The sequence below is a fragment of the Petromyzon marinus genome, unplaced genomic scaffold, assembly GCF_048934315.1.
Source record: "Petromyzon marinus isolate PM22_M1 ecotype Great Lakes invasive population unplaced genomic scaffold, UKy_Petmar_22M1.pri1.0 PM_Scaffold_40, whole genome shotgun sequence".
In the NCBI taxonomy this organism is placed as follows: Eukaryota; Metazoa; Chordata; class Hyperoartia; order Petromyzontiformes; family Petromyzontidae; genus Petromyzon; species Petromyzon marinus.
The window spans coordinates 62,501-76,082 of record NW_027423391.1 but is presented as its reverse complement, the minus strand read 5'-3'; the positions used below and the strand labels follow the sequence as shown (position 1 = coordinate 76,082).

The 13,582-nt window shown below is 54.9% G+C and overlaps 1 protein-coding gene across 4 annotated transcripts in view; it reads left to right on the top strand.

The window, feature by feature from the left end:
- The window catches only part of LOC116938327 (uncharacterized), a 40,708-nt gene that overhangs the window by 3,065 nt on the left and 24,061 nt on the right, over nt 1-13,582 (top strand). The window contains exons 2-5 of one of the 4 annotated variants that reach the window (XM_076064358.1): nt 135-373; nt 4,181-4,338; nt 4,381-4,419; nt 11,589-13,582. The exon at nt 11,589-13,582 is cut by the window's right edge and continues 759 nt beyond it. In XM_076064358.1, coding sequence (XP_075920473.1) covers nt 135-373; nt 4,181-4,338; nt 4,381-4,419; nt 11,589-12,356 — 1,204 coding nt within the window. In that variant the 3' untranslated portion in view covers nt 12,357-13,582. Of the gene's footprint in view, nt 1-134; nt 374-4,180; nt 4,420-11,588 lie in introns of all 4 variants that reach the window. The other 3 variants (XM_076064356.1, XM_076064357.1, XM_076064355.1) reach the window with 3 other exon arrangements.

The window sequence follows — 13,582 nt, the reverse complement described above, 5'->3', positions numbered from 1 at the left end:
GTGGGTGATGATGATGGTGGTGGTGATGATGATGATGTTGGTGATGGTGCTGGTGATGATGATGATGTTGGTGATGATGTTGGTGATGATGCTGGTGGTGATGTTGGTGATGGTGCTGGTGATGTCATTTCCAGGGATGGCCTTGGAGTGAACATCCAGGTCACGGAGAAGGTGGATCATCATCGCCCGACCGATGGCGATGGTGGCGGTGGTGCTAGTAGTGATGGCGATGATGCCGATGATGGCGGTGGCGATGATGGTGGTGGCGATGATGGTGGTGGCGATGATGATGGTGGTGGCGATGATGGTGGTGGTGGTGGTGGCGATGATGGTGGTGGTGGCGGCGGCGGCGATGGTGGTGGCAGCGATGGTGGTGAGGCTGTGAAGCACTTGCTACTCGTGTACCACCGATGCTATGATGCTGTCGGGTGTGACGCTGTGTGTGTGTCTGTGTGTGTGTTTGTCTGTGTGTGTGTGTGTTTGTCTGTGTGTGTCTGTGTGTGTCTGTGTTTGTCTGTGTGTGTGTGTGTGTGTGTCTGTGTGTGTGTCTGTGTGTGTGTCTGTGTGTGTGTCTGTGTGTGTGTGTGTCTGTGTGTGTGTCTGTGCATGTGTGCGTGTCTGTGTGTGATGTCGGCAGTCAGTGTGACGCTCTGTGTGTGTGTGTGTAGTGATGCTGTGCGTGTGTCTTAGTGTGTGTCTGTGTGTGTGTCTGTGTGTGTCTGTGTGTGTGTCTGTCTGTGTGTGTCTGTCTGTGTGAGTCTGTGTGTGTCTGTGCGTGTGTCTGTGTGTGTGTGTGTGTCTGTGTAGTGATGCTGTGCGTGTGTCTTAGTGTGTCTGTGTGAGTGTGTGTGTCTGTGTGAGTGTCTGTCTGTCTGTCCTCGTTGGTACTGGACGGCAACGCTGTGGAGGGCCAACTCAGATCGGCCTCTCCCTTCATGGCGTCTGTAGCCACCACAGCTGCCAAACGGGGGCTCTGGATGGGTGCGAGGAGCTGGTTAATCCCTCCACCTTCAAACAAATGTTACCACGATACCACCTAAAAAAATATCAAACGAAGCTTGTGCCGGAGGCCCCGGGGGGCCAGGCGTCTATGACGTCTCCTGGCCAAACCCCAATTGGCGGAGCCAGGAGATTGAATATCCACCCTCGGGGCTCCTCCAGAAACAACGAAAAGCCACTACGGGTGTCCACGTGGAATGTTCGAACGCTCACTGCGGAGGAGAGGCTGCCACTCCTCTGTCGGGAGCTGGACCGGTACCGCCTGGATCTATGCGGCATTCAGGAGGTCCGGTGGACCGGCTCTGGCTCCTGCCACCGTGAGGGGTGGACAGTCCTCTACTCGGGGCAGGAGACTGCCAAACAACAGGGTGTGGCTCTTCTTTTGAACAAAAGAATGAAGGGGGCGTGGGAGCGTGGCGGTGAGGTGTGGGAAGCTGTAAGCCCCAGGCTAATTTGGGCTCGCCTTCCCATCAACCGGAGGCGAGGAATGGTGGCCGTGGTTGCTTATGCCCCCACCAAAGGTGAACATCCGTGGAGGGATGCAGGCAAAGCCGATGAGTCAGATGCCTTCTATGACCTGTCACAGGTGCTGGCTAAAGTGGCCCCTCGGGATAGAGTCATCATGTTGGGTGACTTCAATGCCCGAGTTGGTCATGATACTGGCACCTGGCCTGGAGTGATTGGAGGGCATGGGCCAGATCAGCTCAATAACAACGGTAGGAGGCTGCTAGATTTTTGTGCAGCCCATGGGCTTGTAATTACCAACACGCTGTTCCGGCATCGGCGCATCCACACAACATCGTGGATGCATGCCGGGTCCAAGCAAGAACATCTGCTGGACTACATAGTGACGGACCAGCGGATGCGAGCCCATGTCCTTGACACCAGGACCTACCGTGGAGCTGATGTGGGCAGTCGGTGCGACGATCTGTGTGTGTCACTGTGTGTGTGTGTCACTGTGTGTGTGTGTCACTGTGTGTGTGACGCTCTGTGTAGTCCCACCGTGGTGTGATGTCGGCAGCCGGTGTGATGCTGCTGTGCTCACCACGGCGGGGCGACTCCTCTTCCTGTCACTGTGTGTGTGACGCTGTGTGTGTGACGCTGTGTGTGTGTGTCACTGTGTGTGTGTTACTGTGTGTGTGACGCTCTGTGTGTGTCACTGTGTGTGTGTCACTGTGTGTGTGTGACGCTCTGTGTGTGTCACTGTGTGTGTGTCACTGTGTGTGTGTCACTGTGTGTGTGTGTCACTGTGTGTGTGTGTCACTGTGTGTGTCACTGTGTGTGTGTGACGCTCTGTGTGTGACGCTCTGTGTGTGTGTGTCACTGTGTGTGTGTCACTGTGTGTGTGTTACTGTGTGTGTCACTGTGTGTGTGTCACTGTGTGTGTGTGTCACTGTGTGTGTGTGTCACTGTGTGTGTCACTGTGTGTGTGTGACGCTCTGTGTGTGACGCTCTGTGTGTGTGTGTCACTGTGTGTGTGTCACTGTGTGTGTGTTACTGTGTGTGTGTGTCACTGTGTGTGTGTCACTGTGTGTGTGTCACTGTGTGTGTGTCACTGTGTGTGTGTCACTGTGTGTGTGTGACGCTGTGTGTGTGACGCTCTGTGTGTGTCACTGTGTGTGTGTCACTGTGTGTGTGTGTCACTGTGTGTGTGTGTCACTGTGTGTGTGTGTCACTGTGTGTGTGTGTTACTGTGTGTGTCACTGTGTGTGTGTGACGCTCTGTGTGTGACGCTCTGTGTGTGTGTGTCACTGTGTGTGTGTCACTGTGTGTGTGTTACTGTGTGTGTCACTGTGTGTGTGTCACTGTGTGTGTGTGTCACTGTGTGTGTGTGTCACTGTGTGTGTCACTGTGTGTGTGTGACGCTCTGTGTGTGACGCTCTGTGTGTGTGTGTCACTGTGTGTGTGTCACTGTGTGTGTGTTACTGTGTGTGTCACTGTGTGTGTGTCACTGTGTGTGTGTCACTGTGTGTGTGTCACTGTGTGTGTGTGACGCTGTGTGTGTGACGCTCTGTGTGTGTCACTGTGTGTGTGTCACTGTGTGTGTGTGTCACTGTGTGTGTGTGTCACTGTGTGTGTGACGCTCTGTGTGTGTGTGTCACTGTGTGTGTGACGCTGTGTGTGTCACTGTGTGTGTCACTGTGTGTGTCACTGTGTGTGAGACGCTGTGTGTGTCACTGTGTGTGACGCTCTCTCTCTCTGTGTAGTCCCACCGTGGTGTGATGTCGGCAGCCGGTGTGATGCTGCGGTGCTCACCACGGCGGGGCGACTCCTCTTCCTGTCACTGTGTGTGTGATACTCTGTGTGACTGTGTGTGTGTCACTGTGTGTGTTACTGTGTGTGTGTGTGACGCTGTGTGTGTGACGCTCTCTCTGTGTGTGTGACGCTCTGTGTAGTCCCACCGTGGTGTGATGTCGGCAGCCGCTGTGATGCTGCTGTGCTCACCACGGCGGGGCGACTCCTCTTCCTGTCACTGTGTGTGTGACGCTCTGTGTGTGTGTGTGTGATGCTGTGTGTGTCACTGTGTGTGTGTGTCACTGTGTGTGTGTGTCACTGTGTGTGTGTGTCACTGTGTGTGTGTCACTGTGTGTGTGTCACTGTGTGTGTGAGACGCTGTGTGTGTGTCACTGTGTGTGTGACGCTGTGTGTGTGACGCTCTCTCTGTGTGTGTGTGTGTGACGCTCTGTGTAGTCCCACCGTGGTGTGATGTCGGCAGCCGGTGTGATGCTGCTGTGCTCACCACGGCGGGGCGACTCCTCTTCCTGTCACTGTGTGTGTGACGCTCTGTGTGTGTGTGTCACTGTGTGTGTGACGCTCTGTGTGTGTCACTGTGTGTGTGACGCTCTGTGTGTGTGTGTCACTGTGTGTGTGTCACTGTGTGTGTGTCACTGTGTGTGTCACTGTGTGTGATGCTGTGTGTGTCACTGTGTGTGACGCTCTCTCTGTGTGTGTGACTCTCTCTCTGTGTAGTCCCACCGTGGTGTGATGTCGGCAGCCGGTGTGATGCTGCGGTGCTCACCACGGCGGGGCGACTCCTCTTCCTGTCACTGTGTGTGACGCTGTGTGTGACGCTGTGTGTGTGTGTGTCACTGTGTGTGTGTCACTGTGTGTGTCACTGTGTGTGTCACTGTGTGTGTCACTGTGTGTGTCACTGTGTGTGACGCTCTCTCTCTCTGTGTAGTCCCACCGTGGTGTGATGTCGGCAGCCGGTGTGATGCTGCGGTGCTCACCACGGCGGGGCGACTCCTCTTCCTGCCGGCCATGGTGAGCGCCGTGCAGCCCCAGGGGACCTGCATCTGTCTACCTCACCACCACCACCACGCTCCTCACCACCACCACCACCACGCTCCTCACCACCACCACCACGCTCACCACCACCACGACAACGACGACGCTGCTCACCACGACCACCAGCAGGAGGTGAGCGCCGTGCAGCCCGAGGGGACCTCACCACCACCACGCTCACCACCACTCACCACCACTCACCACCACCACCACCACGCTCACCACTCACCACCACGCTCACCACCACTCACCACCACCACCACCACCACCACCACGCTCACCACCACCACGCTCACCACCACTCACCACCACTCACCACCACGCTCACCACCACCACCACCACCACGCTCACCACCACCACCACCACGCTCACCACCACCACCACCACGCTCACCACCACCACGCTCACCACCACTCACCACCACCACCACCACGCTCACCACCACCACCACCACGCTCACCACCACCACCACCACGCTCACCACCACCACGCTCACCACCACTCACCACCACCACCACGCTCACCACCACTCACCACCACCACCACGCTCACCACCACCACGCTCACCACCACTCACCACCACCACCACGCTCACCACCACCACCACGCTCACCACCACCACCACGCTACTCACTACCACCACGCTACTCACTACCACCACGCTACTCACTACCACCACGCTCACCACCACCACCACCACCACGCTCACCACCACCACCACCACCACGCTCACCACCACCACCACGCTCACCACCACCACCACGCTCACCACCACCACCACGCTACTCACTACCACCACGCTCACCACCACCACCACCACCACCACGCTCACCACCACCACCACCACCACGCTCACCACCACCACCATGCTACTCACTACCACCACGCTACTCACTACCACCACGCTCACCACCACCACCACCACCACGCTCACCACCACTCACCACCACCACCACGCTCACCACCACCACCACGCTACTCACTACCACCATGCTACTCACTACCACCACGCTACTCACTACCACCACGCTCACCACCACCACCACCACCACGCTCACCACCACCACGCCACTCACCACCACCACCACGCTACTCACCACCACGCCACTCACCATGCTGCCTGTCTCACTGTGTGTGTCTCTCTGTGTGTGTCTCACTGTGTGTGTGTCTCACTGTGTGTGTGTCTCACTTTGTGTCTCACTGTGTGTGTCTCACTGTGTGTGTGTCTCACTGTGTGTGTCTCACTGTGTGTGTGTCTCACTGTGTGTGTGTCTCACTGTGTGTGTCTCTCTGTGTGTGTCTCACTGTGTGTGTGTCTCACTGTGTGTGTGTCTCACTTTGTGTCTCACTGTGTGTGTCTCACTGTGTGTGTGTCTCACTGTGTGTGTCTCACTGTGTGTGTGTCTCACTGTGTGTGTGTCTCACTGTGTGTGTGTCTCATTGTGTATGTCTCTGTGTGTGTCTCACTGTGTGTCTCACTGTGTGTGTCTCACTGTGTGTGTCTCACTGTGTGTATCTCTGTGTGTCTCTGTGTCTCACTATGTGTGTGTGTCTCTGTACGAACGCTCACTGCGGAGGAGAGGCTGCCACTCCTCTGTCGGGAGCTGGACCGGTACCGCCTGGATCTCTGTGGCATTCAGGAGGTCCGGTGGACCGTCTCTGGCTCCTGCCACCATGAGGGGTGGACAGTCCTCTACTCGGGGCAGCAGACTGCCAAACAACAGGGTGTGGCTCTTCTTCTGAACAAAAGAATGAAGGGGGCATGGGAGCTTGGCGGTGAGGTGTGGGAAGCTGTAAGCCCCGGGCTACTTTGGGCTCGCCTTCCCATCAACCGGAGGCGAGGAATGGTGGTCGTGGTTACTTATGCCCCCACCGAAGACGAACATCCGTGGAGGGATGCAGGCAAAGCCGATGAGTCAGAGTGGAGGGCATGGGCCTTATCAGCTCAATAACAATGGTAGGAGGCTGCTAGATTTTTGTGCAGCCCATGGGCTTGTAATTACCAACACGCTGTTCCGGCATCGGCGCATCCACACAACATCGTGGATGCACGCCGGGTCCAAGCAAGAACATCTGCTGGACTACGTAGTGACGGACCAGCGGATGCGAGCCCATGTCCTTGACACCAGGACCTACCGTGGAGCTGATCTGCCCTCTGACCATCGACTAGTCATCTGTAAGATGCGCCTGCCATTCTTCCACTCCGGTGGTGGGTGTACACCCAGGACCCCATTCCGACCTAAAGTGGCCTGGTCTCAGTTATCTGATGAAAGTTGCAAGCGAGAATTTCATCATCGCTTGCGGCTGGGGTTGGCATGGTCCCCCACTCCTCCTGATGTCGAGGGTAAATGGGCGAGGTTTAGGACTGTCACTCATGCAGCTGCATTGGCTGCTTTGGGTCCGCGGTCCAGACCTCCCCAGACACCCTGGCTGACAGAGGAGGTGTTCAGGATGGTTGAGAAAAAGCGATAGGCCCACTGTCATCGGCTACAGAATCCCACGTCAGAGAATGAGGAGGCTTACCGCAGCCTTCGCTCGGAGGTTCGGAGAGCCGTGAGGCGCTGCAAGGATGGGTGGTGGTCGTGGGTTGCTGAGGAGATGGCGTCTGCCTCAGTGGCCCGTGATCACAAATCTCTATTTAACTCCATCAAAAAAGTAACCTGCAGCACCACACCTATTACCATCATTAGGGGAAAAAACGGTGATCCAATCTCCGACCCCCAGGAACAGGTTTGCAGATTTGCTGAGCATTTCTGTGAGGTCCTGGGGGAGGGAAAATCCCTCAGCCAGGAAAACATCGTGGCACAAAGTGAGGATGACCCTGCTGAGGCTGCGGTGCCTCAAATATTGGAAGAAGTCACACCCTGTGAGTGGCTGGCTGAGGTGCCATCTGTTGAGGAAGTACTGAAGGCGATCAGGAGTCTGAGACCAGGAAAGGCAGCGGGCGGAGATGATCTCCCAAGCGAAATGCTGAGGGAGGGTGGCGTTTGTGCACAGACTGCCCTATATGACATCATAACAACAGTCTGGACCACTGGACGGGTTCCGCAGGATTGGAAGGATGCCCTGGTGGTCCCCCTCTTTAAGAAGGGGGACCGCACAGACTGTAACAACTACAGGGGCATCTCACTCCTCAGTGTGCCGGGAAAGGTTCTGGCAAGGATTATTCAACATCACCTTGCCAGGCACGCTGAGGAGAGGCTTGCGGAGCCCCAATGCGGTTTCAGGAAAGGGCGGTCCTGCACAGATGCCATATTTTCTATCCGTCTGCTACAGCAGAGGTGTAGGGAATTCCAACAAGACCTACATCTCTGCTTTATTGACCTGGTCAAGGCCTATGATACCATCAGTAGGCCTGGGCTCTGGGTTGTTCTTCGTGCTTTTGGAGTCCCTGACCCTCTGCTCACGATCATTAAGGACCTTCATGATGGTGAGCGGGCCCGGGTAAAACTACGTGGCCGGGAGTCAGAGCCATTCCCTGTACACCTTGGGGTGCGACAGGGATGTCCTCTGGGTCCCACATTATTTAACATCTATTTTGACCACGTAGTTCGTGAAGCCTTCAATAGCTGTACCGGGGGAATCTCCATTTGATACAGATATAATGGGAGGCTGATCGATGCCCGGGTGCGGTCAAGGGATGGCTCCCTATTGCTCAACCACGTTATGTATGCCGATGATTTGGTAATAGCTGCTCATTCAGAGGAGGAGTTGGAGATGCTGCTGCTGAGACTGGAGCGTGCCACTAAGAAATGGGGCCTTACCATCAGCCCCACCAAAACTAAGTACCTGCCTGGGTATTTTGTACCATTGGACACTCCACCCCCACAACTCCCAATCGGTGATGGGGGAGTTGTGGAGAGAGTGGAGAGTTTCCCATACCTGGGCAGTGTGCTTATGACCAGCTCCAGTTTAACAGCAGAGGTCTCACTCCGAATCAGTCGAGCGGCAATATCTTTTCATCGGTTGCGTAACGCTGTGTGGAAGCTACCTGGTCTGTCGCTCCGCACTAAGCTTCAGGTCTTCTCGGCCACGGTCATTCCCTCCCTTCTCTACGCTTGTGAAACGTGGAACCCCCTAATGGAACATCTTCGCCGGTTAGAAACATTTAGGCTGGCCTGCCTACGATCCATCTTGGGTTTAACCAGGCTGGATTGTGTGAGGAGTTCACAAATCCTTGAAAGATCTGGGCAAGGTCCCATCGGTGAGCTCCTCCGGCAGGCAAGGCTGCATTGGTTGGGTCATGTAGCCCGCATGCCCAGCCACCGCATGCCGAAACAGCTTTTGTTCGGCCGGATTGAGGGGGCTAAACGGGCGCGGCACGGGCAAGAGAAGAGATGGAGTGATGTGGTACAGGAGGACGTGGAGCTGAGTGGACTTGGCGATGACTGGTACCAGCGGTGTCAAGATCGGCCTCTGTGGAGGAGGCTCGTGAAGGATGCTACTGGGCAGTTGGAGGCAGTCGCCCTCCAACAACAACGGAGGGCGGAGGAGCGACGCTCACAACAACGAGCGGAGCTCCGGGTGGCTAAAGCACAGCAGGTTGGCACAGTAGGGGGCACAGGTGGTGCATCAGCCAGTCATCTCAGTCAGTCGACCCGTGGCACCTGCTGGGTCTGCCCCGTGACCTCCTGCCAGCGGGCGTTCGACACTTCACGTGGCCTCAGGGTGCACATAGCCTGGCACAAGCGTCGTGGTGACGTCACCGCCACTTAGTGGCGAATGGCGGTTGTTGTCTGTGTGTGTGTGTCTCACTGTGTGTGTCTCTGTGTGTCTCACTGTGTGTCTCTGTGTGTCTCACTGTGTGTGTCTCACTGTGTGTGTCTCACTGTGTGTGTCTCACTGTGTGTGTCTGTGTGTCTCACTGTGTGTGTCTCTGTGTGTGTCTGTGTCTCTGTGTGTGTCTCTGTGTCTCACTGTGTCTCTGTGTGTGTCTCTGTGTCTCACTGTGTGTGTCTCTGTGTGTATCTGTGTGTCTCTGTGTCTCTGTGTGTGTCTCTGTGTCTCTGTGTCTCCAGGCTGTCTCCAAGTGTCAGGGAGGGTGTGCAGCTGGTGTTGTCTGCCTCCTGTTCCTTGTCTCTGTGTCTCACTGTGTGTGTCTCTGTGTCTCACTGTGTGTCTCTGTGTCTCTGTGTGTGTCTCTGTGTCTCACTGTGTGTCTCTGTGTCTCACTGTGTGTGTCTCTGTGTGTGTCTCTGTGTCTCTGTGTGTCTCTGTGTCTCACTGTGTGTCTCTGTGTCTCTCTGTGTGTCTCTGTGTGTCTCTGTGTGTCTCACTGTGTGTCTCTGTGTCTCTTTGTCTCTGTGTCTCTGTGTCTCACTGTGTGTCTCTGTGTGTGTCTCACTGTGTGTGTCTCTGTGTGTGTCTGTGTCTCTGTGTGTGTCTCTGTGTCTCTGTGTCTCACTGTGTGTCTATGTGTCTCTGTGTGTGTCTCTGTGTGTGTCTCTGTGTGTGTCTCACTGTGTGTGTCTCTGTGTCTCACTCTGTGTGTCTCATTGTGTGTCTCTGTGTGTGTCTCTGTGTCTCTGTGTGTGTCTCTGTGTGTGTCTCTGTGTCTCCAGGCTGTCTCCAAGTGTCAGGGAGGGTGTGCTGCTGGTGTTGTCTGTCTCCTGTTCCTTGTCCCCGTGTCTCTGTGTCTCTGTGTCTCACTGTGTGTCTGTGTGTGTGTCTCTGTGTGTGTCTCTGTGTCTCACTGTGTGTGTCTCTGTGTCTCACTGTGTGTCTTACTGTGTGTGTCTCTGTGTCTCACTGTGTGTTTCACTGTGTGTCTCACTGTGTGTGTCTCTGTGTGTGTCTCTGTGTCTCTGTGTGTCTCTCTGTGTATGTCTCTGTGTGTGTCTGTGTCTCTGTGTGTGTCTCTGTGTCTCACTGTGTGTTTCACTGTGTGTCTCACTGTGTGTGTCTCTGTGTGTCTCTGTGTCTCACTGTGTGTGTCTCTGTGTGTATCTCTGTGTGTGTCTGTGTCTCACTGTGTGTCTCTGTGTCTCTGTGTCTCACTGTGTGTGTCTCTGTGTCTCACTGTGTGTGTCTCTGTGTCTCACTGTGTGTGTCTGTGTCTCCAGGCTGTCTCCAAGTGTCAGGGAGGGTGTGCTGCTGGTGTTGTCTGCCTCCTGTTCCTTGTCCCCGTGTCTCTGTGTCTCACTGTGTGTCTCTGTGTGTGTCTCTGTGTGTGTCTCTGTGTGTGTCTCTGTGTGTGTCTCACTGTGTGTGTCTCTGTGTGTGTCTCTGTGTCTCACTCTGTGTCTCACTCTGTGTGTCTCTGTGTGTGTCTCTGTGTGTGTCTCTGTGTCTCTGTGTGTGTCTCTGTGTCTCTGTGTCTCACTGTGTGTGTCTCTGTGTGTGTCTGTGTCTCTGTGTCTCACTGTGTGTCTGTGTCTCCAGGCTGTCTCCAAGTGTCAGGGAGGGTGTGCTGCTGGTGTTGTCTGCCTCCTGTTCCTTGTCCCCGTGTCTCTGTGTCTCTGTGTCTCCCTCTGTGTGTCTCTGTGTGTGTGTGTGTGTCTGTGTCTCACTGTGTGTGTCTCTGTGTCTCACTGTGTCTCTGTGTGTGTCTCTGTGTCTCACTGTGTGTTTCACTGTGTGTCTCTGTATGTGTCTCTGTGTGTGTCTCTGTGTCTCACTGTGTGTGTCTCTGTGTCTCATTGTGTGTGTCTCTGTGTGTGTCTCACTGTGTGTGTCTCTGTGTGTGTCTCTGTGTCCCTGTGTGTGTCTCTGTGTCTCTGTGTCTCACTGTGTGTCTCTGTGTCTCCAGGCTGTCTCCAAGTGTCAGGGAGGGTGTGAAGCTGGTGTTGTCTGCCTCCTGTTCCTCGTCCCCGTGTCTCTGTGTCTCTGTGTCTCTGTGTCTCACTCTGTGTGTCTCTGTGTCTCTGTGTCTCCAGGCTGTCTCCAAATGTCAGGGGGGGTGTGAAGCTGGTGTTGTCTGTCTCCTGTTCCTTGTCCCCGTGTCTCTGTGTCTCTGTGTCTCACTGTGTGTCTCTGTGTGTGTCTCTGCGTCTCACTGTGTGTCTCACTGTGTGTCTCACTGTGTGTCTCTGTGTGTGTCTCTGTGTCTCCAGGCTGTCTCCAAGTGTCAGGGGGGGTGTGAAGCTGGTGTTGTCTGTCTCCTGTTCCTTGTCCCCGTGTCTCTGTGTGTGTCTCTGTGTCTCTGTGTCTCACTGTGTGTGTCTCTGTGTCTCACTGTGTGTCTCTGTGTCTCACTGTGTGTGTCTCTGTGTCTCACTGTGTGTGTCTCTGTGTCTCACTGTGTGTGTCTCTGTGTCTCTGTGTCTCACTGTGTGTGTCTCTGTGTGTGTCTCTGTGTCTCCAGGCTGTCTCCAAGTGTCAGGGGGGGTGTGAAGCTGGTGTTGTCTGCCTCCTGTTCCTTGTCCCCGTGTCTCTGTGTCTCTGTGTCTCACTGTGTGTCTCTGTGTGTGTCTCTGTGTGTGTCTCTGTGTCTCACTGTGTGTGTCTCTGTGTCTCACTGTGTCTCTGTGTGTGTCTCTGTGTCTCACTGTGTGTTTCACTGTGTGTCTCTGTGTGTGTCTCTGTGTCTCACTGTGTGTGTCTCACTCTGTGTGTCTCTGTGTCTCTGTGTCTCACTCTGTGTGTCTCTGTGTCTCTGTGTCTCCAGGCTGTCTCCAAGTGTCAGGGGGGGTGTGAAGCTGGTGTTGTCTGCCTCCTGTTCCTTGTCCCCGTGTCTCTGTGTCTCTGTGTCTCTGTGTCTCACTCTGTGTGTCTCTGTGTCTCTGTGTCTCACTGTGTGTCTCTGTGTCTCACTGTGTGTGTCTCTGTGTGTGTCTCACTGTGTGTGTCTCTGTGTGTGTCTCTGTGTCTCTGTGTGTGTCTCTGTGTCTCCAGGCTGTCTCCAAGTGTCAGGGGGGGTGTGAAGCTGGTGTTGTCTGCCTCCTGTTCCTTGTCCCCGTGTCTCTGTGTCTCACTGTGTGTCTCTGTGTGTGTCTCACTGTGTGTGTCTCTGTGTGTGTCTGTGTCTCTGTGTGTGTCTCTGTGTCTCACTGTGTGTCTCTGTGTCTCTGTGTCTCTGTGTCTCTGTGTCTCTGTGTCTCCAGGCTGTCTCCAAGTGTCAGGGGGGGTGTGAAGCTGGTGTTGTCTGCCTCCTGTTCCTTGTCCCCGTGTCTCTGTGTCTCTGTGTCTCACTCTGTGTGTCTCTGTGTCTCTGTGTCTCACTGTGTGTCTCTGTATGTGTCTCTGTGTGTGTCTCTGTGTCTCACTGTGTCTCTGTGTGTGTCTCACTGTGTGTGTCTCTGTGTCTCATTGTGTGTCTCTGTGTCTCTGTGTGTGTCTCTGTGTCCCTGTGTGTGTCTCTGTGTCTCACTGTGTGTCTCTGTGTCTCCAGGCTGTCTCCAAGTGTCAGGGGGGGTGTGAAGCTGGTGTTGTCTGCCTCCTGTTCCTTGTCCCCGTGTCTCTGTGTCTCTGTGTCTCACTCTGTGTGTCTCTGTGTCTCTGTGTCTCACTGTGTGTCTCTGTATGTGTCTCTGTGTGTGTCTCTGTGTCTCACTGTGTCTCTGTGTGTGTCTCACTGTGTGTGTCTCTGTGTCTCATTGTGTGTCTCTGTGTCTCTGTGTGTGTCTCTGTGTCCCTGTGTGTGTCTCTGTGTCTCTGTGTCTCACTGTGTGTCTCTGTGTCTCCAGGCTGTCTCCAAGTGTCAGGGGGGGTGTGAAGCTGGTGTTGTCTGCCTCCTGTTCCTTGTCCCCGTGTATCTGTGTCTCTGTGTCTCTGTGTCTCACTGTGTGTGTCTCTGTGTCTCTGTCTCCAGGCTGTCTCCAAGTGTCAGGGGGGGTGTGAAGCTGGTGTTGTCTGCCTCCTGTTCCTTGTCCCCGTGTCTCTGTGTCTCTGTGTCTCACTGTGTGTCTCTGTGTGTGTCTCTGTGTGTGTCTCACTGTGTGTGTCTCTGTGTGTGTCTCTGTGTCTCTGTGTGTGTCTCTGTGTGTGTCTCTGTGTGTGTCTCTGTGTGTCTCTGTGTCTCTGTGTCTCACTGTGTGTCTCTGTGTGTGTCTCTGCGTCTCACTGTGTGTCTCACTGTGTGTCTCACTGTGTGTCTCTGTGTGTGTCTCTGTGTCTCCAGGCTGTCTCCAAGTGTCAGGGAGGGTGTGAAGCTGGTGTTGTCTGCCTCCTGTTCCTTGTCCCCGTGTCTCTGTGTCTCTGTGTCTCACTGTGTGTGTCTCACTGTGTGTCTCACTGTGTGTCTCACTGTGTCTCACTGTGTGTGTCTCTGTGTCTCCAGGCTGTCTCCAAGTGTCAGGGAGGGTGTGCTGCTGGTGTTGTCTGCCTCCTGTTCCTTGTCCCCGTGTCTCTGTGTCTCTG